Source organism: Brachycentrus maculatus, unplaced genomic scaffold (assembly GCF_059751285.1).
Source record: "Brachycentrus maculatus isolate JH-2025_06_01 unplaced genomic scaffold, ASM5975128v1 h1tg000305l, whole genome shotgun sequence".
Lineage (NCBI taxonomy): Eukaryota > Metazoa > Arthropoda > Insecta > Trichoptera > Brachycentridae > Brachycentrus > Brachycentrus maculatus.
The window spans coordinates 658258-686157 of record NW_028281055.1 but is presented as its reverse complement, the minus strand read 5'-3'; the positions used below and the strand labels follow the sequence as shown (position 1 = coordinate 686157).

Sequence of the window (27900 nt, the reverse complement as noted above, 5' to 3'; positions counted from 1 at the left end):
GTCATGAAGAAGAAGAAGAAGGTTATTGGGCATTTTCCATTGTGTATTCAAAAGTGCCCAACGATGTATGATAAAATAAAAACTTGGTATGATCAAATACTTGAAAGTGGTCAGGTCAGGAGTCGGGTATAAATAATCGGCGGGTATGTGTGAGGAGATGCACGAATCTAGAAGAAGCAAAGATTTTTTGCAAAGACAGAATAGTGACGCGTTTTATTCTCTCTGCTTACCCCTTCTAAAAGCGGCGAGATGGCTAGCTAGTAATTTTTTTCATATGTAATATATACAAATGGTCATACGCAGGCCTTATGTATTTTTTATTCATGACATTGAAGTGCATAAAGTGGCCAAAGTTTCGTACATAATGTTAGTACATAAAATTAGCACAATTTGATACGAATCTCTTGGGAAGAAAGATTTTTTCAGTACTCAGTGACAATCGAACTTGCAAAGTGTGATAAAGGATACCAAGATCTCATCGAAACGCCAGAAGGATATAAAAATATTTTGATACCGGTAACATAATCTCGAATATTATTTTGTTTTTAATATATATTTATAAGTAAATTCAAAAGTTTTAAATAGAAATATTAAAAATATTTTGAGTGTGTCCAAATACTTGTTCAAAAAATTTGGATTATCTCCAATTACAGGAGTTATTTTCATATCATTTTTTGACATCTCATCAAAGATGAAGAAGAATATGGAAGTCTATACAATAGTCTATTTAGAATTGGTGAATGTTACGTGTGTAAAGTGATCACTTAAACCAGCCTATGATGGTCGTCAGCCCCGTAAATGCCCAGAGTTCCATATTCTTCTTCATCTTTGATGAGATTTAAAAAAATAATAAAGAAATATTAAATCTGTGCTTACGTGGTACTCAAAATTTGTATGTGAAAATATGAAATGCTATTTTTAAATACAATTTATTTATTTTATCATCAATTCATTCGGCGGTCACATTGTAATAATGATTATATGACAATGACAAAAGCCTCCTTCTATTTTTTTCATTTAAGTGAAATATTTGTGTTTTAATTATTTACACAAATATTTAAATTTCAAACTTTTTCTGTGAGCCTAAGCGGCTCATTATGAGAAATATATATTTTCCATGTTCTTACTGATAAAAATATATTAATTAGAAATAACTTCTACTATCTCTTCACCCTTCAACGTCGCAAGAACATAATTCAAATAAATCTACTTAGCTTCACATTTGGTGTTAGAAAAGAATGCAGTATGTATCGAAATACGTGTCATATAGATTTTAATGAGAAGTAGTATTTACCAAGTGAAATTTTAATTTATCATTGATTTATGAATGAGTATTTACAACATTCGAATATTGACTAAATAGTTGTCCATCATAGGTAGATTGATACGGTATGATATGATGTTATACGGGTTACAATTGTTAGCTGTAACCAGCCAAGGACAGTTGATAATCCCAACGTCGTAATGTCAATAAAAATCAAGAAATTGATTTTAATTCTTTGATTTAATTCACCGATTCCGTTGATTTTTTAAAAATCAATTTATTTCTTATTTTATTATTACAAAACATCGTCATAATAGATCAATAGGGGTTGAAGTTATATTCTCTTATATTTTAAACTTTAAAAACTATATACAGGGTTAACTGATGTGTTTCCGGCAATGATAACTTGATGTGTTTCCGGTAGGACGAGGGGTTCGCAAGAAATTCAACTAAGACAATGTATGGCCGAATGTTAATAGTTTATGAGATATTTGGAATTTAGCAATTTCATGAAAAATACCCATTTTTGGGCGTTAGTGACAGAAAAAAAAATGGCTTATTGAATGCCATATTTTTTTTTATGTGTAGGTGATCTAATAAAAAAGCCTAATACGTAAAAATATAATACCAAAAAACAGTTATGGTTGGATTACTATGACTAATAGTGTTTTTCATTTTATGAATATTTGATAATAATATTGTTATTTTCCAAAAAATTACTATGATATCAAACGTACAAATTGCTTAAAAATATTCTGGTTTTATAAGCTTTCCAAAAAGGTATAAAAACATTTACTTTTATTTGAAAAAATCATTAAAAACTAATTTTAACTACTACAGAGTGTCTGGCTTTTTCCAACACTTTCTTTGAATTGTTACGCTTTTGTTAAGTGAACAATTTGTCATTAGGAACACCCATCCATACATTGGCAGAAAACCTGCGTTGAGAAGCAGTTATAGCGCATTTTTTTAACACAGTGAAACGCGTATTAAATGATTTTTTTTTGTAAAATGCAATAAATTTATAAAATCCACTCAAATTAACTTTTTCAACACTTAACAACTTAATTTTTGTCGAATGGAAACGAGTAGAAATCGTATCATTTAGTCACGTTATTCAAGATGTAAAAGTACCTAGCATTTTATTTATCACACAAGTATAGCATAATGCGTTCTGGGCAGACCACAAAAAAGACGAATTTCTTGTAAACATTAAATAACCATTTATTGTTTCGGCATTAACTTTGTGGTAAGACATGACGAACCCCTTCCCCTTACTTTCCCCTCTCCTTATTTATAGAACATTTTTATATTTTATATTTTAGTTATTATACAGACCTGAATTATGGAAGTTTAACTTCTGAAACATGTAGTCTATAATAAAACATTAGTGGTAAAAAACAAGTGTTTTCTTTAATCATTGTAAAATAACCAATTTATGTTTGAGAAAATTTATAAATTTGTATTCTATGGTGAATTCATTAAACATGAAATATTTTAAAGATTCAAGATATTTGCGACTAGCCTTCGTTTTTTAATTTAAAAATCCTCGCAAAAATATTTACACAGCGTTTATCATATTATTTTTTAAATCACTTTAACAAGTATCATTTCTTGTTTGCCTACAAATCCATTATTAACCATACCTTTACAATATTTATAGCTACGATATGTTATCGAGGTGTTAATTATTTAAACTGATATTTTTCGTAACAATTCGTAACAAGATTTTGTCTACATATTTATCTCAACTGCGTAGTTAAACTTTTATCTTTCGTAAAGAATACCACCCGAGGGCTAAAGTCTAAATAACCTTGACAAGATTTTGGTCAAAAAACGTGTGTTAATTAAAAATATATATATTTCATCAATGATGAAGAATATTATTTATTGATTCGGCATTAACTTTGTGGAATGACATAATTATTTTAATTAAATTAAACACTTGAATAATGCACTGAATTGAGTTTTATTTTTATTTACGAATAGTTGATATTAAAACTAAAACTCATTTCAGTGGATTATTCAAGTGTTTAATTTAATTAAAATAATGATGAAGAAGTTTATTGAGATTGGAAAAAAAATGTTCGAGTATCGTAGAGTCTCGATTATCCGACCTAAACCATCCGCGGCTAAGTCGGATAAACGAAATGGTCGGATAACACGGAAAATGATAAAAACGATATCGAAAATGTGTTAATTTTATTTGCACATCGAAAACTTTTCAAATATATATGTACATGAAACATAACTAAATGTAACGAGCTAAATATCAATATGAACTTACGTCATAGTAAAAAAACATGTTTTACAGTAGGTACATACTCACATTCAATGCAGTGAACTATAATACGAAACTAAATTTTAGCTTGAATAAAAAGTCCCCGGTAGGTCGGATAACCGAAGGTCGGATAAGCGAGACTCTACGATATTTACAGGATTTATTATCATTGGCTGGATTTAGTAATCAGTTCATAAACTATGTCACATTCACCATTTAATACATGATCGACAATCACAGTTGACAAGTTGAAATGCGTTTCTTCAGACGAATGCGCGTCAAAGCGTCGTATGATAGATATTTGAATGGTGATGTAAGGAAATAATGCAAAGCTGAGATAAAAATTATCGACAGACTTAAGAAAGGTGTGTTGAGATGATTTGGACAAGTGACCGAAATAAGTGAGGAAAGAACGGTAAAACAAATTTATGAGGAGAATGTAGTTGGATAAAAGGAGCAGAGGAAGTCCAAAGAAAACTTGGCATGATCAATTATGTCACATACTTGAAAGCGGTTAGGTCGGGAGTCGAAATAATCAGCCGGTTTGTACGAGGAGGTGCGTGAATTTGGATTCGAAGAGGTGAAGAATGTTTGCAAAGACAGAGTAGTGTGGCGTTCTATTCTCTCTGCCTACCCCTGGGAGGAAGCGGCGTGATGGTTAGTTAATTAGTTTTATGGGAATTAAGATGAGTTATCTACAGGTCTTTCAACTTATCATTGGCTGGTTTAAGTGGTCACTTTATAAACTACGTTACATTCGTCATGTTCTCCATTATTGACAACCACATTACAAAAATGTCTTAAAGTTGCATAAATGTACTAAGTAACATATTTTAGAATACATATTATATTGCAAAGAAATATGTGTTTAAATGTGGTAAACAAATAATATGACATTTTTTCGTATAAAAATTTATTCAAATGAATTTCAATTCCACAAATAAAAGAAATCAGCCTGATTACAATTTTCATCAAGTGACACATTTTATAATATTATGAATAAAATAACTGATTTTATAAATTTGTCATAAATATTTATTTGTAGACATTTCCTTGTACGAGATGTAAAAAAAATCAGATGAATCCAAGTCCAAACATATAAAAAAAATCTCTAGCTTATAATTTACAAACACATGACGCTCACTCCTTTCAAGAACGTCATAAATCAAAAATCGTCAATTTTCAGTTGTGCATGTTTTCGGAATGTCCAGAAAATGTACTATATCCCTGAAAAAGAGGCATATTTTTTAATTAATATTTACCTGTTACAGGGCATAAAGTGTTGTTTTTGCATTTTGAAGAAAAGGTATTGTTTAATTATTTTTTTGAGTATACTAAATATTTTCAAAATGGAGAAAAAACTTTCAGGTTTTACCTAAAAAGATCTGTTGCACAGTAAAAAGTTCAATAAGTGTCTTGATATTTATTTTTAATACATTGTGTTTTATTTTTAAACATTAAAAACGTTCTCCTGAAAAATCAAGTTTATTGAATTATGACGTTCTTGAAAGGAGTGAGCGATATGTCGCTTACGAAGGGATACAAATATACGTATATACAAATTTTCTAAATTTGTTTCATATTGTATAAAGTGATCACTTAGACCAGCGAATGACAGATCGTTAGCCTTTTAAAAATAAAGGTTTCCATATTTTTTAAAAAATGTGTATAAATTTGGATATATTTTTTTTGTATAAATTGTATTAATTTATTTAAAAAAATAAAATAAAATTAATACATTTATTTTTTAAAATTTTTTTTTAAAACATTTAAAAAAAATATTGCAGTGACCCACCGAGCCACCTTGTGTGTCTTGTCGGTGGAGTTATTTTTTGCATACATTTCTTATTGTTTTTAACCATTTTAACCTAATATACACACAAAAAAGAGAGAAAAATTAAGAAAATAATATTTTTTACAATGTTCATAAAATTAACTCTTGATCATTAACCCATTCCTTTATTTTGCCTTTGTAATATTCCTATATCAATAAACTTCTTCATCCACAATGAGACAAAAACAAAGAATCTTCATATATTTTTTTTCCAGAAATTGTGAACAAAGATTTGGACATACAGTAAAGCCTCGATATAATGGACCTATGTTTAACTAACTTCGGATATAACAAATAACGAAGATAACGAAGTTCAACAATGTTAAATGCAATATCGTAATGTTGATTATATAAAAAAAACAGCAAAATTCAAAAGTACAAACAAAACTTAATGTCTTTTTCAAAGCAGGGTTACCGAAAGCAAGCGCATCGAAGTCAAACATCAACGTCACTTCACAACGAGTGCCTGAAGACTAACTAACTAACTAACTAATTATCACGCCGCTTCCCGCAGGGGTAGGCAGAGAGAATATAACGCCACACCACTCTGTCTTTGCAAACATTGTTCGCCTCTTCCACGTTCATGCATCTCCTCATACATACCCGCCGATTGTTACGACTCCTGTGTGCCTGAAGACAATGAATAGAATTTTGCTATTGCTTTGAATTGTTGATTTATATCTAAATACGGTGTTACATTTTTAGTAAAAAACCTTGCTATTTTAAAGCAATTTTTATACAACGGACTTTCGGCTGAATCGGGCACCCCCTCCCCCCCAATTAGTCTATTATATCGAGGTTTTACCGCAGGATAAAATATTGTATTTGTAATTACAAAAATAAATAACAGTAATAATTTATTGATAATATTTTACTGCAATATAATTTTTATGATTTACTAATTCAAAGAAACGGAAGTACAAAATTTCCTGTAAAATAACTAACATTATTTTTATAGATAATTTATCGATAAAATGACACCTGGAACGCATCCTGTCAACAATCTCCTAATATCGGAAGCGACCCCGGTAACAGAATTCAAGGACCTCAAAGGATCTATGGCATTTAAAAAAAATACTCCGCGACCGTATCCACCTCTACCACCTTTTGTGCATAAACCATACGAGTATGTTTTAAAATTCTACAATTTATAATATGTAAATCTAATTAATATATTATAATTATTTAATGATTTGGCTTTAAATTTGTGGGATAACAAGATGATTTAAATATAAAAAAGACTTTTGGAAGACCACTTTTTGCTAATGTTAACATGACTAGTTTTGAGAGCTACCAATGTACTCATCGACAGTTGAAAATATGAAACTAGACATATATTCACCCGTTTATAGTAAAAATCATTATTTTGGATAATTTATATAACGCCAATTTCTTAAAATACTATCATATAATAATGATAATGATAAATAAATACTTGATGTGAATATTCGAGGTTCTCAAAACTAGTCGTGTTTACATGACTAATCTCAAAAAGTTGTCTACAATAAGTGTTTTAGTTTTATATTTTAACCTTACTTTAGCATATTGGATCATTTTTGAGACATTTAAATTTATTTTCAGAGTGAAATACAAATGGAGAAACATCATACTGTATACTTATATGCATATTGTGATGGTGTACGCTATATACCTTCATCTATTTTATGCTAAATGGGCAACCTGCATCTTTTGTAAGTTATTATTCTATTATATATTTAAAAAAGATAAAAAAATCTAAATTAGACACTTCTTTTGGTCTCAATCATGGATGTATGAAAGGTCTTTGTAATTAAACTTCTTGTAAAATAAAAATTAAATAAAAATAAAAATATTCATAAAAACACGCTCTACCATGAAACCATGTATGTGACTCTCGCGGGTAAGAAGTATTTTTTTTAGGTTATAAACACAGTTGATGTAAAAAAGCATTGCTCTCTTTGAAATTGATTACGATTTTACTAATCAAGGAAAAGAAATCGGTTATGTAGAATTTTATTTAATGAAATCTTTCTTAATCATATAAAATATTACTTTTAATCCAATATTTAATACAATTCCATTAATTCATACTTTAATAAAAAAAATATGGGCTTATGTGAGTTTCAGTGTGGGCTTTCGGGGTTCTTGGCGGAATGGGCATATCAGCAGGATCTCACAGACTGTTTGCTCATAAGTCTTACAAGGCAAAGACACCACTTCGAATCTTGCTAGCCATGTGCCATTGCATAGCCAACCAAAACAGTATGCTCAAATGGACGCGAGATCACAGGTACAAAATCTCAAAAAACATTTTTATTTTTTCTATTTTTTATTGTATTTTAGGTACATAGATACATTTTTTATATTTTATTAATTAATATGTATTATGGCTCTTTAGGCAAAGCCTTTGTTGAGCCGAAATACTTAAATATTAAAAAAAAATTAACAGAATACATTACAAGATGTTTTATTGAATACAATAAAAAGGTTTTGCAATAAAATAATCGCAAGTTTTAGGCCTGGACTTTAATTAAGTATGTTTCCACCTTGTCCCTACCAACGAGGAGCAACCATCGACAGACAGTGTTCTTAAAAGCATTCTCACTTTTGGAATTCTTAATGGTTACGGGCAGCAAGTTCAAAATTTTTTTACAAGCAATATAAAGCTTTTTTACAATCATTAGGATATTGGCAATCTTAAGGATATTATTTATTGATTTGGCCTTAACCTTGTGGAATGACAAATTTATTATTAAACATAAATCACTTGTATTATACCACTTGAGTTTTATTTCATTTCACATGACTAGTTTCGAAAACTACAAATGTTTTTATCGACATGTGCTCACGAAAACTAACCCTCCACTAGTTACTACCCCACCCACCTCTATCAATACCTAAATATTTTTTGCTTATTAGTTTTTATGAGTTTTTTAAACCATTAGTATTCAATAGTATACTCTATTTAATAGCTTTAATTAATTAATTGTCTTCTCAGGGGGCTCGTACACTTCTAAAATAGCTTCTACAAGCTTGTACGAGTACGGGTAGGAAACTCCGAAAGCCATAGCTATGCTGATAATCTCATTTTCCTTCCTACTTTTCTGCCTCCTTTTTTTCCTATGAGTAATGTGCAAAAAAAGTTTTTTGTTGTTGCTAAAAAAAAAAGGTTTTTTGATTGCAATGGCAGCTCTATATGTTGAAAGTTACAGCAATTCACAAAACAATAAATATTTTTCATGACGAATAAAGTGTTTCTTGACAGCTACTAAAATGATTAAAGAAAACACTTGTTTTATACCACTTGAGTTTTATTAAATACTTACATGTTTCAGAAGTTAAACTTCCATCATTCAGGTCTGTATAATAATATATGGTTATAGTTATTATACAGACCTGAATGATGGAAGTTTTACTTCTGAAACATGTAGTCTTTAATGAAACTCAAGTGGTATAAAACAAGTGTTTTCTTTAATCATTGTAACATGTCTTACCACAAAGTTAATGCCGAAACAATAAATAAAATAGCTACTAAAATATCCTATACCCATAAACATTGTGACATTTAATGTATTAAAAATGTGGTTTCTATGTTCTTTATTTTCAATTCATCCGGGCTTAGTATATCACTTAAATAAATTAATGTATTGCGTACAAGGAAAATAAAATTGTATTCTGGTTTTTAGGTGTCATCACAAATTTAGCGAGACTGACGCAGATCCGCACAATGCCAAGCGAGGTTATTTTTTCTCCCACATCGGATGGCTCCTGGTCAACAAGCACCCAGACGTCTTGGAGCGGGGAAAAACTATTGACATGAGTGACATTAAAAGTGACCCTATACTCATGTTTCAAACAAGGTATGCCTTAGAGCGCTTGTGCACTGCACGGAATTTTACTGTCTGGCAGTCCGGTTAGCATGAAAAAACGGATGATTGGCTTGTGTTTTTGTCCGTCTGTCTTCAGATCGGTGCGTTCGATCGGTGCACGATCACGGTGCGCCTGAACTCGATCACGCTAAACTGTCGTAGTTGCTTTAACTTTAAAAAAAAATGAGCTGCCGGAAAGTAAAATTCCGTGTAGTGTACAGGCCCCCTTACCGTGCCAATTTTTTTTGTAATGTTTGTTAAAAATGTATGGAAACAATTAATAAAAATAAAAAATCAATGTTATTCATTTTAAAAGCATTTATCGGTTTCGAGACGTACCCGTCTCTTCGTCAGGACAATCACTATAACATCATGCACACAATACACTACATGTCACTACCATAACACTATTCTTCTTTTTCTACCCTTTATCAGCATCCAATTGTGCATAGGGCACTGCGTCAATATAATATAGTGCCCTTTGCACCATTTGGTGCATATAAGGGTAATAAGATTGTACGCTATAATATTTGTTTCATATTATCCTGAACTGGTCTTTGAAGCACAGGAGTGATCACTTTGCCTTCATGTTAGCAATGATCAAGATAACACTGCGTCCAAACGATGAGTGTCTTATGCACCATTCAGTGCAAATAAGGGTTGGAAGAAGAAGAAACTCACAAAACATCGTGTATTGCTTGCTTTTTCAATACATCTCTTTTTCAAAGTCCTTGTTTTACATCTTTGTAATTGATTGATTGTTTACAACCTTTTTAGTGTGCCCAAATACTTGTTCACAAAATCTGGATTATCTCCAATTACAGAAGTTATTTTAATTTATCTTTTGACATCTCATCAAAGATGAAGAAGAATATAAAATAATAAATAAAATAATAAATAAAAAATAACATGATTGATTGTGTTCATTTTCAGATATTTCTATATTCTGGGACCGGTCTTCAGTTTTGTCATTCCAACTCTCATCCCGTGGTACTTCTGGAATGAGGATTTCATGTACTCCTGGTACCTAGCAGGGTGCATGAAGTTCGTTCTGATCTCCAACTTTACGTGGCTCATTAACAGCGCTGGCCACACGAATGGCATGAGACCCTATGATAGGTAGGGGAATTGAGAATTGAAAACATTAAAACCGACATTGCAGAATGGTATTCGGTTAACTAACGCTTGAAATAATTTAGTAGGCTGAATTTAGAACCGTTTATAAATAAAAAAAAATAATAAAAAACCGAGAAAAACATGGCACGATCAGGTATGCCAAATACTTGAAAGTGGTCAGGTTAGGAGTCGTAACAATCGGCGGGTATGTATGAGGAGATGCATGAACGTGGAAGTTTGCAAGGACAGAGTGGTGTGGCGCTCTATTCTCTCTGCCTACCCCTGCGGAGAAGCGGCGTGATGGTTAGTTAGTTTTAGTTTTTTTAGTTAGTTTTTATAAATAAAAAAGAAGAAGTTATGTTCTTTTAAATATGTTAGTCATGTGACATAACATATCACTCACTCCTTTCAAGAACGTCATAAATAAAAAAACTTGATTTTTCAGAAGGTCGTTTATAAAGTTTAAAAGTATACTACAATGTATTAAAAATAAATAACAAGCCACTTATTGAACTTTTTAATGTGCAACAGATTTTTTTAGGTAAAGCCCGAATTTTTTCTCCATTTGAAAATTATTGAGTATATTTAAAAAAATAATTAAACAATACCTTTTCTTCAAAATTCAAGAACAACATTTTCTGCCCTGTAGCGGGTAAATATTAAGTTACAAATATGTCGCTTTTCCTGGGATATAGTACATTTTCTAGGCATTCCAAAAACATGCACAATTTAAAATTGACGATTTTTGATATATGACGTTCTTGAAAGGAGTGAGCGATAAGTGCAACAAATATACTACGAAATTCAAAAATTGACTACTAAAAAGAAAAAAAGACAAAAAAATTAGTATTCACATTTTGACATGTCGACATAGATGAATAATATAATAGAAGTCTTTGTATTTACAGGGCTTATGACTTGTCAGACCTGTAGGGTGGTTTCATTGAATTAATTTTACCATTTTTTCATTAATTAATTAAGTCACTTGTGTTAAAGTCTATCCATTTTTCATTAAAGTATTACTTTGTAAATTCCACTTTTTCTTAAAATCTACTGTGACACACGTATTTCGAGGCATTCCGCATCATTTTATACGTTCATCATTTTATACGGTGTTCATACGGTGTTTGAAAATGATGCGGAATGCATCGAAACACGTGTTACAGTAGATATTAAGAAACAGTGGTATTTACTAAGTAAAAATTAAAAATTTAATAAATCAGCCCATTGTCTTTGCCTAAAGTAAAAAATACGTAGATCAACATAGCGCCTAACGCAAAAAGGTCGGTGACCATCAAATTTGGATCAAGACTACCAGTTTAATTCACGTAATTTGGTTAAAAGTAACTTTTTTAAATTTACTTTTTTACATGCTTGTTTTTACCATTTTTAAGGAACCAAGGTGGTACTGACAATATGGCCTTGAAGTACAGCGCGATGGGAGAAGCATGGCATAACTATCACCATACATTTCCATGGGACTATGCCTCCTCTGAACTTGGACTCAATCAGTTCAACGTTACCACTGCATTCATAGACTTTTTCTCTCTTTTTGGTAAATATGAAATAATTAGAAATATTTTATTTTATGCAACAATTTGTCATTATGGTTGATCACTAAACATATTATATTATACAAAAAACACTAGTAAACGACTACTTATTTGAGTTTATTGAAAAAAACACGACTAGCTTACATTAATAAACTTAAGACTGGTGAAAATACTAAATCTTTAATAAACTTAAGACAGGTGAAAAAGATTATTCATCTCAATTAAACACTTAAAAGTTTTTTTTAATTATGTACAATCCACATAATTATATCAAGACATAGCCAATGTTAAAATAGAAACAAAATATTACAAAAAGATGACGTTATTGGAAAATTTTGTGCACATTTTGTCGAGTTAGCTTATGTTTGAATAATTTAATGACTACCAATCCAAATGTATATTCCAAGTCTGACGATTTTTATGTATCCTCTAAAATACAGGATGACTTAATTTTTTTTTTAAATATTCAAAAACTGGATTTGGTTTTATTCATTGGGTATTGTCAATACACGGAGCTATTTGTCAAAACCGGTTGGAAAAAATATTACTAGTAAAATAATGGTTGAAAACAATGTTCTTTGTTTTTTTTATATTTAAATTTAATACATTTTGATAACTTTGTGGTATAGTAATAACTCCTTATCATCCATTGTTTACTTTGTGTAGTACCAAAAGTGGTATTATGCAAAGAAAACAATGAATGATAAGGGGAGTATTTTCATTTAATTTTAAAAAATTTATACATTAATTTTAGTTAAAGATCTAGATTCCAAAATCTTAAATGATTTTCCGTTTCATATTGTAAGATTTTCTGCACATATGCATATTAAAATTGTCACTCAATAAATATAAAGCATACAGCATCTTTTATATTATTAGACATCCTTGTTAGTCATATGTAATTAAGAATTTAAATTAAATTTTAATATTTTTGTTGATGGTGTTTTCAGGTTGGTCTTACGACAAAAAAGTTGTCCCATTAGAATTAGTGAAAAAACGAGTTATAAGAACTGGAGACGGTTCTCACAAGTTTAACAAAGAAGCAGAAGATGAAAATCACTTTTGGGGATGGGGAGACAAGGATATGACGGGAGATGAAAAAGACTACGCCGAAACAATACCATAATTACCATGAAGAAATCAACCACTAATCATTTCATTAAAATATAAATATAATCGCTCTGTCTTTACTGAAAATCGGGAATCAAAAATTTCGGGTCGGGTCTTTCACGATTAGACCGTACCATTTCTAAATCATCAAATTATAAAATTATTACGGTTTATGTTAAAATATAAAATAGTTACTAGATAATATTTTTCGTTTGTCAAAAAGCATTATTAACTTTGTGATGTAGTAGTATAAAACTTTCCTTATCATTAATCGTTCAATAGATTTATATTATCCACTGACACTTCGTGATGGAATTGCATTTTTAATTTATTATTAGATTAAAACCACTATTTTTAGCTTTTCCACTTTTTTATTTGACCAGCGACCGGGTTTCGTCGTTACCGACATCATCAGACTGGTGATGTCGGTAACGACGAAACCCGGTCGCTGGTCAAATAAAAAAGTGGAAAAGCTAAAAATAGTGGTTTTAATCTAATAATAAATTATTAATCGTTCACTTTGTATAATACCAGTATAAATATTTTTTTGTAAACATGTCAGACCTTAACAATTTTATTTTGATGACCTGATGATGTAATGATTATTCCGCCACCGGTAATCACGAAATAGTGTTTTTTTTTAAAAGTGGTATTACACAAAGTACCTAAACGATGAATGATAAGGAGAGTGTTTTACTTCATATGTTTTTGTTCTTATTATTACCTTAATTTATAATATTATTTTTGTAATACTTGCCACCAGCATGGAGAGAACCTCTATACCATGAGTCTATGAAAATGTTTTTTTTTTTTAATATCATTAAACAAGCATATTTCAATATGGTCGCAATATGCTAGAGAAACTTTGGCATACTCAGAGACGTGCTTTGCGTGTGGTGAGATGCGCATCCCTCTATCTAAATAATGTTGTAGTTCGAATTGATCCGTATTCGCTTTTACTGTGGTAGTATTGAAACTTCCTTTATGACCCGATGTCGAAATATCGGATGGTCAAATTTAAAATAATCTAGTAGCAGACCTATCGCTTAATTATTGGGGTCAATGAGATATTTACCAATAAAATATTTGCAAGTAAAAGCTACTAAAATGCCTGTGTTTTTTCGCCAGATATACCTCGTTTGGAAATTTATTCCAAAACCTTTTTTATTTATTATTATGATACAATAATTTATTAAGAGATATTCATACAATTTTAATTAAATTCTTTTAATTTTTATATTGTTTTATAAAATAAATTGTTTGTCTTCAATTACGAAATGCCTCTTAGTATACGATCCATATTTCACCATTATATTTTATTGACAACTATTTTTTTTATTACCATATTGCATTATCATGTAATTTGTCTGCATACGTAGAATATTTTATTTACATTGTTTCGAATTTCATTGTAAGTTAAGTTGTTTTTTCTCTTATTACATCCTTTGTTATTACGATGTTTTATTATTTCCAATTATCTCTCCCAATCGAGCAAAGACACGAGCATTTATCAAAGTATATTTTGCAGGGAAAATAGTCATAAATATAAAAATATTTTAAAAATACACATAGGAGGAGTCTCAGTTTAATTAATAATTTCCTTGGTCATCGACAAAAATTCACATATTTTATTTTTATTTTTTCAATATTTTTTAGTTCACTCTTTCATTGAATATTTATTATTATATTTAATTTTATACTCAAAAATCTTTCGTTAAAAAGATATATTTTAAACATGGTTGTGGAAGATAAGGTTGAAAATATTGGTAGATTTATCATCAAGTTTTCTTGTTTATTTTTGAATAAAATTTACATTATTTTATTAATAAAAATCAATTATGTAGAATGTTTTTTTATTTATATTTATCTTTATGATAATTAAGTGAATAATATTTTTAAAAAATAACAAAAGATTAAATTTAATCCATATATCAACGATAATTATTCAAAATTAATGTATTATGTAAATACGTATATACATATCGCTCACTCCTTTCAACAACGCCATATATCAAAAAATTTGAATTTTCAGGAGATCGTTTATAAAGTTTAAGAATATAATAAAATGTATTTAAAATAAATATCAAGCCACTTGTTGAACTTTTTACTAAGCAACAGATTTTTTTACTTTTCACTTTTTAGGTAAAACCCGAAGGTTTTTTTCTGCATTTGAAAAATATTTAGTATATTTCAAAAAAATAATTAAACAATACATTTTCTTCAAAATGTAAAAACAACACTTTCTGCCCTGTAGCGGGTAAATATAAAGTTAAAAATATGCCGCTTTTGCTGGGATATAGCACATTTTCTCGACATTTTGAAAACATGCACTGCTGAAAATTTACGATTTTTTTTAAATATGACGTTGTTGAAAGGAGTGAGCGATGTGTATAATTATCAAAATATACCTAATAGAACTGTGGTGGAACTCCATTATTCACAAGGACTCCAACCAGATGTTCAACAAGCATCAACTTCCATCTACTTAAAAGCTAACATTACATGTGTCAGCAAACCTATTTACAATTTTGTTCAATAAACTGAAAACCGAGTTTGTACTATCTGATGAACAAGTATAATGTCACACAAGAATTGGCAACAGAAAAAAAAATCCCAAATTCTCCCACCCTCTAAAGTGCCAAATATCTGAATATATTTTTATTTATTCTTTCGGCATTTACTTTGTGGTAAGACCTGTTAAAATTATTAAATAAAACACTTGTTTTTTTACCACTTGAGTTTATTTATGACTACTAGTCATAAATAAACTAGTAACCCTTAACATACCCCTCTTCTTATTTATAGAACAGTTTTGATTTTATTTTTATGTTTTTTTTTTATTATTTAGACCTGAAGATGGAAGCTTAATTTCCGAAACAAGTAGTCATAAATAAACTCAAGTGGTAAAAAAATGTTTTATTTAATAATTTTGAATTTATTTTCACAAATTGTTTCGATTTGTAACAATATCTATCTTTTTTTAAATTAAAATGAATTAGGTAAACACATCTACTTCAAATCTATCGTGACACGTGTTTCGATCCATACCGCATAATTTTTAAACACGTATAACGTAATCAGAATGGTAATGATACTGAATGCGTCGAAACACGTGTCACTATAGATTTTGAAAAATTGGGATATTTACCAAATATTCAAAGATATACTCTATTTATATTTGTGTATTTATATTGCATGAAGTCTTTTTACGTAAAAAGTTATAAAATAAATATTTATTTGTTTTTAATTACCTTACGTTTCATGCCTACCAGTACCTTTATATTTTTACTTATATTACCTTGATCCTGTCAATTATAAATCAATAAATTCATAAAAATATAACAGATATAATGATTATTGTTTGAAACGTGCTCAACTTGGTAAAACTTTTACATATTTCAGCAACAAAAAACATTTAAAAGTAAGAAATTAAAACAAATTAATTCGTTTATGTTTTCCAACTTTTAATAAAACAGTTGCATAACACCATGTTTTTAATACATTTACACGTTTTTAATAAGAAGTGGATTATTGCAAACAAATCCGAACAAATTAAATTTGTATTATTTCTAAAACAGGTTTGTTGAGACATTTTTTTACTATGAACATTTTCCTCGTGTAAGCGTTAGTGTCATTCTAGCATCCTATTGGAAGGACTTATTTAGGATATCGTTAAGTTTTTTGGATACTTCAAGGACCTATCAGCAATCCAGTAAGTTAAAGTGTCACCAATATTAATTGTCAAAAGAGTTAATTAAACTAAATTTAATTAACTCTTTTAATTTTTAAAACCATTTTAAATTATGCATGATGCTTTGAATACCATGTGATGTTTGTGTACACTTTTTGTGATATCATTTTAACCATTTCTTCAACATTTTTTAAAATAAAATTTTAAATAATACTTATAATAAATGACTGTCAGCATTTTTGGTTTTTATATTTAGTTATAAATAAATAAGAATTGAAGTACGTATCTATATATAAACAATAAACATTGCCCTTAAATTGTTTTAAGGGTACTTGAATACAATATTCAAAAACCTCGGGATGAAAATTTAACATGACTCAAGATCCTTTCAAAAAACAGTCAAAACATTATATCTTTGTTAGTATTTTGAGACATACGAGTATGAGGGTGCGTGTGTGTGAATGTGTGTTTGTGTGTGTGTGTGTGTATGTGTGTACACAATCATTTATTTGGCTGTGTGTAACTATAGACAAGGTATCGTTTGGCAACAATTAGCCGAATTTTCGGTTGATGAAAATCAAGTTATATTTTAATGAGGACAAACAACATTGTCAATTCGTTATGTGACATTTTTTATATCACAGATACATAGAAGATGTTACTGTACATATGACATACTATATAACGTACTGTACATACAATTTCATCACATTTTTTTTAAAATCTAAATTAACACGTGTTTTGATGCATTCCGCATCATTTTCATACATTGTTTGAAAATAATGCGGAATACATCGAAACACATGTCACTATAGATTTTAAGAAAAAGTGGTATTTACTAAGTAAAACGTAAATTATAAACGGATAGATTTTACTAAAAAGTGACTGCCGAATCAATGAATCGAATTTACTATTTTCTTAAGAAAAAAATGTAAATGTGTTTTTCTTCATATCATAAATATTTTTTGATTAATACGTATTTATACGATTCTTAAAACAATTTAAATACTATTCATTAGTCTGGCCTAATTATTAAAATTATAACCTTAAAGGGAAACTTAGGCTTAAAATGGCACCAGGACTTCTAAATGGCAACGATATTTTGATGTCGGAAGCAACTCAAATAAAGTCAACACAACAAGAAGAAAAAAATTACATTAAAACCAAAAAAAATGCAAAAAATATCCCATACTATCGCGAGCCTACGAAATATAAGTAAGTTACGCATTCATTTTATTTGTTTTATTATAAGAGACAAACAAGCCTTAATAAGATTTAACATAAACCGTTTGGTTCCATCTTTGATAAAACTTTGATTTTAATAAAAAAAGTAAATTATTATTTACACGAGTTTTACAAATCAATCACGAAAAAATAAAAATGTTTGTTGAGATGGTTTGGCCATGTGTTTCGAATGAATGAAGATAAAACAGTAAAACAACAGAATTTCTGCTAAATAAAAGCCTTCTCAATCCAACATAGATAGCTATTATGAACTTACATATCGCTCACTCCTTTCAACAACGTCATATATAAAAAAAAATTTTTTTTTTCAAGAATCTTTTTTAATGAAATGTATTAAAAATAAATATCAAGCCACTTATTGAACTATTTACTGTGCAACAGATCTTTTTAGGTAAAACCTGAAGGTTTTTTCTCCATTTGAAAAATATTTAGTTCATTTAAAACAAAAATTAAACAAAACATTTTCTTCAAAATGCGAAAACAACATTTTTGCCCTGTAGCGGGTAAATATTAAGTTTTAAATATTCCTCTTTTGCTGGTATAAAGTACATTTTCTGGGTATTCCGAAAACATGCACAACTGAAAATTGATAATTTTTTTAAATAAGACGTTGTTGAAACGAGTGAGCGATATATGTATTGTGTCATGAAATTGACCATATAACTAGGAGTTCCAAAAATTTGAGTAGTGTAGGTTGCCAATCATGGGTAGAATCACTTTACCAGCCTACAACAGGTCATAAAATACCCAGACATTTATATCCATCTTCATCTGTGTAGTGATGTCAAAAATTAAAAAAATAACGCAAGTATTTGTACAAATTCAAAAGGTTTTGAATCAAAATACTCATGGTTTTCTGTATGCTATTCTGACGAAAAATTCTCCGAAGAAAATGTACGCGTATAACATCGTCACATAAGATAAAATTATATTAAGACAACATGCGTCTCCTTGTTGATACAATAATTCACGTGTACATGTGTATTATTTAATATTGACCATGTGAGAAGACGTTGCTCAAATACTGTAAAGTATATAGGTAAAGGTATTTTTAGTTATTTATTTGAAACAATAATTATTAATAATTTTAATGGACTTAAATTTTTATTTAAATTAACTTTGTGATTTTCAACAACATTAATATGCAACATTTTTTTGTGTGTCCAATACTTCACAAACCTGGATTATTTCCAATTAGGAGTTATTTCCAATTATTTTTTGACGTCTAGACATAGAAATCTCAAGTATAAAAGAGTTTCTGCTCAATAAAAAAGCTTCTTTCATCTCACCATAGATGTCTCTAGTAAAATTCTAGTGATTCAAGCACTATGTTTCCCATTTGAATAATATTTATCGAAGTTCCAAGAATTTGAGTAGCGTTCTTGTCAATCGTGGGTATAATTGGTGAATGTTACACGTGTGTTATCACTTAAACCAACCTATGACGGTCGTAAGCCCCGTAAATCCCCAGACTTTCATATTCTTCCACATTTAATATTAGTATGTATTACTTATATCAGACACTGGATTATTCAGCCTACGAAAGAGAAGTCAATATTATAGATTTATTCGATTAAAATAATACAAAGTGATCGCTTAAGCCAGCCAAATGCCAGGTCATAAGCCCAACATGCTCAGACTTCTATCTTCTTTCATATAAAGAGGAACAATAGATGTTTCATATCAAGTTCAGATACTTTTTATCCATGATTTTCGTTAAAGCGTAGTGTAATAATTACTCGTATGTTATGTTGTTTTTTATCCAACAGGAGAACATACAAGTGGCGAAATATAATAGTTTACGCATATCTACACTTGACGTTTTTTTACGGAGTGTACCTATTTTTGACAGCCGCTACATGGAGTTCTATATTATTTTGTAAGTTTGAACATTTTTTCTAAATAACTTTAAATATTTTTTTACTGGATTATGTATATAGGTAGAGCGTTTGGATTCGATGTCTTTCGAGTAGTTAATTAACACATTATCAATATTCAAGATAAAAGGGACAAAAATATTTAAAATTAAGATTGAAAATAAAAAACGATTTTAAAACCGTTAAAGTTAACTTATGAAAAATGCGTAGTAAAATGAAATTTAACAATTAGCAAGTTATTTTTCATAAGTACCCTGTACAACTTTAAGAAAATCCATTATCACTCTTAATCTCAAACTTCAAACTTCACTTTTAACATCGTAAAATACATAAAATACAAACGCACTTTTAACTAAAGAGTGAATTTGGTAAAGAAAAAATTGAATTAAATTAATGAAAAGGTTGAGTTTTTTGTAAAATTATAAACGTTGGCAGAGCTGCAGAATTCAATTCAAAAAATAATTTGATTGAAAAAAGGCTTAATATGATAAGAAGAACATTGAATCCAATATGCAAAAGATTAAATTTGACAAGCATGAAGATGACTTTGGTGATATATTTTGATGTGTTATTTGCGTTTATTTTCAGTTTTATTTTACTTGATGTTCTCTGGGATGGGTGTAACCATGGTGGCCCATAGATACTACGCTCACCGATCGTTTAAAGCAAAATGGCCGTTAAGAGTAATATTTGCAATTGCTCACGCTGCCCAAAATCAAGATGGCGTCCTCAGTTGGGCTCGGGACCACAGGTAAAATGATATTTTTTTTTTTTTTTTTTTTTTATTATTTTTTTTTATTTGGGATTTTTACAGCCACTACAAAACAATATATTATTCAACATTAATTAACAAAACTATGGCCAATTAAAAAAAATACTCCGATAATGCTATTCTTATGAAAGTTATGTTGGTTGGGGTGAGTGTGTGTGTGTGTGTGTGTGTGTGTGTAGTACCTATTCCATGTCAACATAAATCATCCAACAAACAGGGATTATAAACAGTTGGCTTGTTGAACAAACAGCAACGATCAATCGTTCACCTAATTTCCTGCTTATGTCATTTTTTATGGAATTAGTGCTTTTCCCAAATAATAATGTTTATTTATTTAAACTTCATGTACAGAAAATAAATAAGTACATTGGCGGGCTTATTTCTAAAAATCAATATCTTCCAACCAACCAAAGAAAATGTCATGTTTTTAGATTAGCTTTTTTGTATGTATGCTTGTTCTTCTATGTATTTATTTTTAAATCAAACACAAATTTTCTCAACGAGTCTTCTAAGTTGTATTTTGTTTTTTTTAAACTCAAAAAAATTTTGTGTTGACACTTGTTTGCCTAGTTATGTCATTTTCAAACGAATGTGAAGATTAAATGGACTAACGGTCCTTATATGGCTATACAATTCTTAAGTACCTAAAATTGTATAGCCATATAAGGACCATCAGTCCATTTAATCTTCACATTCGTTTGAAAATGACATAACTAGGCGAAACGATTGTCACAATATTAATATTTGTGTGTTTTCATTAAAATACAACTTAGTAGACTTCAAGAAGAAAATCAATACATAAATTAAAATTAAGTTCTACAAATTGAACTTCAAATCAATATTTATGTTTGTTCTTTTAAGCAACCGCTTTAATTTTGTTATATTTTCTTCTTAGGACCCATCATAAGTTTAACGACACTGATGCTGATCCTGTCAACATAAATCGAGGAGCATTCTTCGCCCATATCGGATGGTTATTCGTTACAAAACACCCAGATGTAATAGCCAAAGGAAAAACTATCGACATGTCAGATATAAGGAATGATAAAATAGCTATGTTCGAAGAAACGTAAGTAAAAAACACTTTTTTATTATTATAATCTTAATTCATCACAAAATTCCTAAAGAAAAAAAAATAAGAACGATATTTTTTTAAATGTCGAATTTATACTACTACTACTGACCCTTATCTACACCAAATGATGCATAGGTCACTGCATCAGTAAGACGCAATGTTAAGTTGATCGTTAATTATATGAAGGCAAGATGGCTAATCCTGTGCTTTAGGTACCAGTCCAGGGTAATATAAAGTAAATATTAGAATGAAAAATCTTCTTCTCACCCCATATCCTCACTTAATGAATGAACCAAGTTAATTCAAGAAATTCAAGAAATGTTTGTTATTTATTTTTCGCATTTACCTTTTCTATTCACACTATCCTACATGTTTACAAACCTTAAAAGTAAAGACTTGGATGTTTATTTTTAATAAAAAAATGAATAAAATGATGATTGAAAAATATAAATTTAACACTTTTAATTATGTATAAAACTATTTTGTGTAATTTATTTGTATAAATACGACTAGTTTTAAAGAGTTTGTACATGTAATATTTTCACGTGTTGATGAGATAATCTGTACTTCTCGAAACTAGTCCTGTTTACCATACAAAACTCAAAAACTCAAAAGCGGTTTTTTAAAAGAGTATTTTTATTCTTCAAAATATTTGAAGCTCCTAATAAACGTCATTTCAAAATAAAGTTGACATCAGCTATAGAGCTGTAGATTTTCGTGTGTTATGTGGTATATGTTAATGTTAGATGTATTTATTAAAAATGACCGTATTTGATCGACTATTGGCCAGAAATAAAAAATATAAATGGAAAAAATTAATGTTCATTAATTTAATTTTTGATTTTTTAGATATCACGATTTTCTCGGACCATTCTTCTGTTTCGTCCTTCCTACATTCATCCCTTGGTACTACTGGGGTGAAAACGTTTGGGTGGCTTGGTACGTGTGCGCTTGTCTGAGATTCGTCATCACGTCAAATTGCTTTTGGTTCGTGAGCAGCTTTGGACACATCAAAGGGATGCAGGCTTATGACGTGTAAATATATTTCAGATAATTTGTCAATTCAGTAAATGCCACATCCTAACGTGAAAATATACTTGGATGGGTTGTTTTACTCAAGTTTTAGTTTTTTTTGGTATGCATTAAAATATTCATAATTTTAATTTTAAAATTTATTTATTGTGGTGAAAACGTAAGTTACGATACAAATAATATGAGTACGTAATGACACATTATTTCAGTAATGAGTTTCCTCACAATGTAATAGAGCCTAGGAAATTCTCGTGTTTAAGAAGGAACATATACAATTGACAAAATTGACAATACCATATCTATCATGCAATTTTAGGGGAGGTAATATATATTTTTCAATAAAAATATAATTGCACAGATAAATAGTGTAACGTTTTTATTATACAAACAAATGGATATATAAATATTTTTCCTTATTTATCTTTTTCCGTATACTTAATCTTATATTATTATGTTAAATTATCACATGAATAGTTTTAAGCCTCGTAATTATTCTACTTATAAATTATATTTGCGAATCAGTTAAAGATAAAGTTTGTAAAAAAAAAACCCCTCCTTAAACACGAGGACCTCCGCCTCCGTAGTGTAATGGTCAGCACGCTCGGCTACCGTTCTGGAGGACCCGGGTTCGATTCCCACGGGGGGTAAGAATAAATATGAGTAATTTTTTCACTGTAATATTTATTCAATATTACCCTAGACTGGTACTTGAAGCGGAGGGCTGAACACCTTTCCTTCATGTGTAAACGATCAAGATAACACTGCGTTTATATGACGCAGTGCCCTATGCACCATTGGGGTGCGGATAAGGGTTTTATTATTATTATTAAACACGAGAAATACTCTGTATTAGAGAGGTAATTCAATTAAAAATAATTTTTAATATAATATATATAGAATAATGGATAGTGAAAAACAAAGATTCAAAATATTATGTACAAATAAATAACATTCTTACGGGTAAACCATGAAGACAGAAGCAGTAATTCATATATGAAATTCCAAATTATATGTTTATGTACGTATATGTTTGTATCTAAATATATATGTACAGAAATAAAAAAAAATATTAAAAGAAGATTTTCAATATTTTGATATTCTGGTTCTATGAGATTTTACATGTAGAGTGAAAATTAAAATAATTGTGTCATTTAATTGGGTAGTCTTTTCGCATAATGTGTATACGTATTTTATTTAGGGATATATTAGTGGATAGTGCTTTGATTGTAATAATTTGATATTTACTACCCTTTTTTTACTATGGATCTCTGTATTTTGTACTCCTTTTTTTTAGAAATTATTCTGGAAGAAATAATGTCTTTGTCAACCTCCTCACTTTGGGGGATGGATGGCACAACTACCACCATGCGTTCCCCTGGGATTACGAGGATGCTGAATTCGGGAAGACCACGTTGAATTTCACCAAACAAGTCATCGATTTTTTGGCTTACATAGGTAATGTACAAATGTCAGTAATATCCGGTGATACAATAACCGGATTATATTGTAGATAAACCGGCTTGTTTTTAATGGCGTATTTGCAATGTCGGGCTTGGTGACATAAAATGAAATAATTTGTATTATATTGCAAACTGACGCTTTAAAATTTGACATAAATTTATTTTTAAATACATTTATTTTTAATGTAAATTGACTTTTTTGTGACTTTTTTCACTTTCAGTTTATCAGTTGTATACGTTGCACCTAGAAATGTCAGTACTAAACTTTAATCGAACACTATAGTTTTGTTTCTTGAATGTTTTTCGCAGATACTTTGTGGCACATTTTATAAACTTTAAAAAATAAAACAACTTTTTTTAACCACTTTTTATTGGTATTCTTTATCCAATCGGTTTCTACAAGAACCTTGTCATCATTAGGATTTATGTACTAAATTCTAAAACATTGAAATACTCATAGTTACAAAATAGTTAATAACCTTTCCCTTACAATGCCAAAAACTTCCACATACTCCGTAAAATATGAAAATATGATTTTTTAAATAAGATTTAAAAAATATATAAATGATTAAAAAAAAAACTATAGTTTCAGCTTATATTTTCACACCAGTTGATTGATTTGATTTTTATGAACATTTTAAAAGCATATTTACCACATTTTAGCTTAGTTATAGTAGAACTAATAATTCTTTAGTGAACTAGATTTTACTTACCATCCAAACTGGGTTTTTTTGCATGTAGTAAAATTTTAACAAGATTTGTGAATAAGAATATTAAATAAACTAGGTTAAATTTATAGGTAAGGTTCTCTTAGAAGAATGTGCGGCAAAACAGCATATGATAGATATTCAAATTGTTACGTAAGGAACGAATTCAAGGCTGAGATAGTCGATAAAATTAAGAAAGGTGTGTTGAGATGGTTTGCGCATGTGAATGGAATGAGTTAAGATAGAATAGTAAAACTTATGTATGAGGCAAATGTGGTAAGTAATAAAAGCAGAGGCAAACTTGGCATGATCAAGCATTTCAAATAATTAGGCACGGTCAGATCAGCAGTCGGAATAATCGGCGGCTACGTATGAGGAGATGCATGAATGTGGTATAGGCGAAGATTGTTTGACAAGACAGATTAGTGTGTGGTTCTCTAATAGCTTTGCCTATCGGAAGTGGCGTGATTAGTTAGTCAATTTTAAATTACAGATTTCTAACAAACGAACATTTTCATTTTTATTTATATCATTCGATAAAAACACGCGCGTATTTGAATGCAACGTGTCAATTTTTTTTAAGGAATCGGTGACTTGTTTTAGGAGATTTTCAACAAACGAAAATTTACATTGTATCAGAAGGATGAAGGTAGACTGAATGCAGTCGAAATGCGATCTCTCAGAAGAATGTGCGACAAAACGATGTATGATAGATGTACGAATAGTGAAATAAGGAAGGAATGCAAAGCTGAGATAAGCATTATCGATAAAATTAAGAAAGGTGTGTTGAGAAGAGGCGAAGAATGTTTGCAAGGACAGAGTGGTGTGGCGCTCTATTCTCTCTGCCTACCCCTGCGGGGAAGCGGCGTGATGGTTAGTTAGTTAGTTAGTTAGAAAATTTACATCTTTATTTATTTAAAGTATCCATATAATAAGCGTAACGTTTTATATAATTTATATTAAATTTAACATTGCATCAATTCGATGCAGTGCCCTATGCACCGCTGGTGCGGATGAGTGTAAGAAGAAAGAGAAAACTTATGTTGTATCTCACGATTTTTGTATTATTTAAAACCCGTTTAATGTGACATAAAATTTTATCCGATTTTTATTTTCTTACCAAAATGTCAAGTTAGTCATCAAGATCGGAAGACAAATGTTGATGATGATCATACAGAAGTATGAATAGTATATATAGTATAATTTACACTAAAGACTTTTGTTTTTTATTATTATTCTGGATATTTCTGTATTTTTTAATATATGTACATATATATTGCTACTTTCTACTATAACAGGAATGCAGTCCTTAGCACATCACAGCCTAAGTTTTATTATTTTATAGTATTATTCGCAGTACTATTCACGTTTTTACAAAACTCGTTCTTCTTGATATTGATTTCAGTGCTGTAATCATATTTTTTAATAAATGTTAGATAATTTAAATTGTTATAATACTAAATTGTTGTAAATGTTTAACATTTGAAATTGTAAAAACAAGCAATTGTTGTCTTATCTATTTTTTTTTAATTTTCATAATAAGAAATAGTTGTTAATGTGTATAAATTGAAATTAATAAGAAATTAATATTGTTATAAATGATAAATGTGTATTTTTCCAGGTTTGGTGACAGATCGAAAAAAGGTTCCACTGGATGTCGTCAGAAGGAGAGCGTTACGATGTGGAGATGGATCTAACCATCTGTGGGGCTGGGGTGATACGGATATGACGCAAGAAGAAAGAAATATAGTGGAAAAAGAAAGTAAAGATGTGACCACTGAGAAACAAGATGAAGAATTCGCTGATTGCTTTAATAAAAAATCGTTAATCGATTTTCAAATAAATAAATAAAATACCTTTTTACAACATTTTAAGTGTGTCCAAATACTAGTTCACAAAATCTGGATTATCTCCAATTACAGGAGTTACTTTTATATTATTTTTGACATCTCATCATAGATGAAGGAGAATATGGAAGTCTGAGCATTTACGGGGCTGTCGATCGTCAATTATATAAGAGTTTCTGCTTAATAAAAAGCTTCTTTACATCTCACCAATGTGAGATGTCTCTAGTGAAGTTCTAGTGATTCAAGAACAAGGTTTCTAAATTGGTTCGTATTTTTAGAACTTCCAAGAATTTGAGTATTGTGGATGTCAATAATGGGTAGAATTGGTGAAGGTTACACGTGTGTAAAGTGACCATTTAAACCAGCCTATGTTGGTCGTCAGCCCCTTATATACCCAGACTTCCATTTACTTCTTCATCTTTGATGAGATGTCAACAAATAATGTGAAATAAAATACCTACTCGTCCTTCAGAAAATCAATATGATTTGATTAAACGTGACATTTTAACAAAGAGAAAGAAGAATTTGGAACTCTGGGAGTTTATTAGGCTTGAGATTTGCAATAGGTTAGTTTAAGTGATCACTTTATAGACATGTAACATTCACTATTTTCTCCTTGATTGATAACCACACTACTCAAATTTCGAAAGTTATATTTATGTTTTTGATTGATTTACATCGTAGTTTGCGGCTCCATCTATGATTGATTTCAGTAAGTTACACGTGAGTAAAGCGATCACTTAAACCATTCTATGATAGGTTGAAAGCTTTCCCAGACTTTCATATTCTCTTTCATTTATGTTGAGATGTCAATTTAATTCAAATAATGTTTAAAAAAGTACAAAAATATAACCTTAGTAGACTAACCCCAGATTTGGGAACAAAGATTTGGATATTTAAAAAATTAATGGCATTTAGTTTATGGAATGACATATTGATTATTTTAAAAACACTTGTACAATACTTGTATAATTAAACACTTGTATAATATCGCTTATTGAATTTTTTTTCATTACACATGACTAGCTTCAAAAACTAAAGATATTTTTATCGACAAGAGATTTTGACAAGATCATCATTCGATGGAAACAACTGTATTCTTTTATTACACCTTGTTCCATATAAAGGCCAAATTATGAATTATCTTGAAAATTTAGAAATACAAAAAAACCTGAGTTCTTACAATAT

At 29.6% G+C, this 27900-nt stretch overlaps 2 protein-coding genes across 2 annotated transcripts in view; one reads left to right on the top strand and one right to left on the bottom strand.

Moving 5' to 3' along the window:
• The window catches only part of LOC148304774 (acyl-CoA Delta-9 desaturase-like), a 129653-nt gene that overhangs the window by 26172 nt on the left and 75581 nt on the right, over window positions 1-27900 (bottom strand). The gene's annotated exons all lie outside the window — the stretch shown is intronic.
• On the top strand, window positions 370-26717 carry LOC148304777 (uncharacterized). Its single transcript, XM_088267776.1, has 16 exons — window positions 370-516; window positions 6338-6505; window positions 6961-7070; window positions 7486-7648; window positions 9045-9218; window positions 10161-10346; window positions 11738-11898; window positions 12847-13013; window positions 16595-16718; window positions 17750-17912; window positions 19712-19821; window positions 20408-20570; window positions 21487-21660; window positions 22516-22701; window positions 23993-24153; window positions 26487-26717. Exons 2-16 carry the CDS (start codon window positions 6354-6356, stop codon window positions 26714-26716), a joined length of 2424 nt encoding a protein of 807 aa, XP_088123902.1. The 5' UTR covers window positions 370-516; window positions 6338-6353; the 3' UTR covers window position 26717.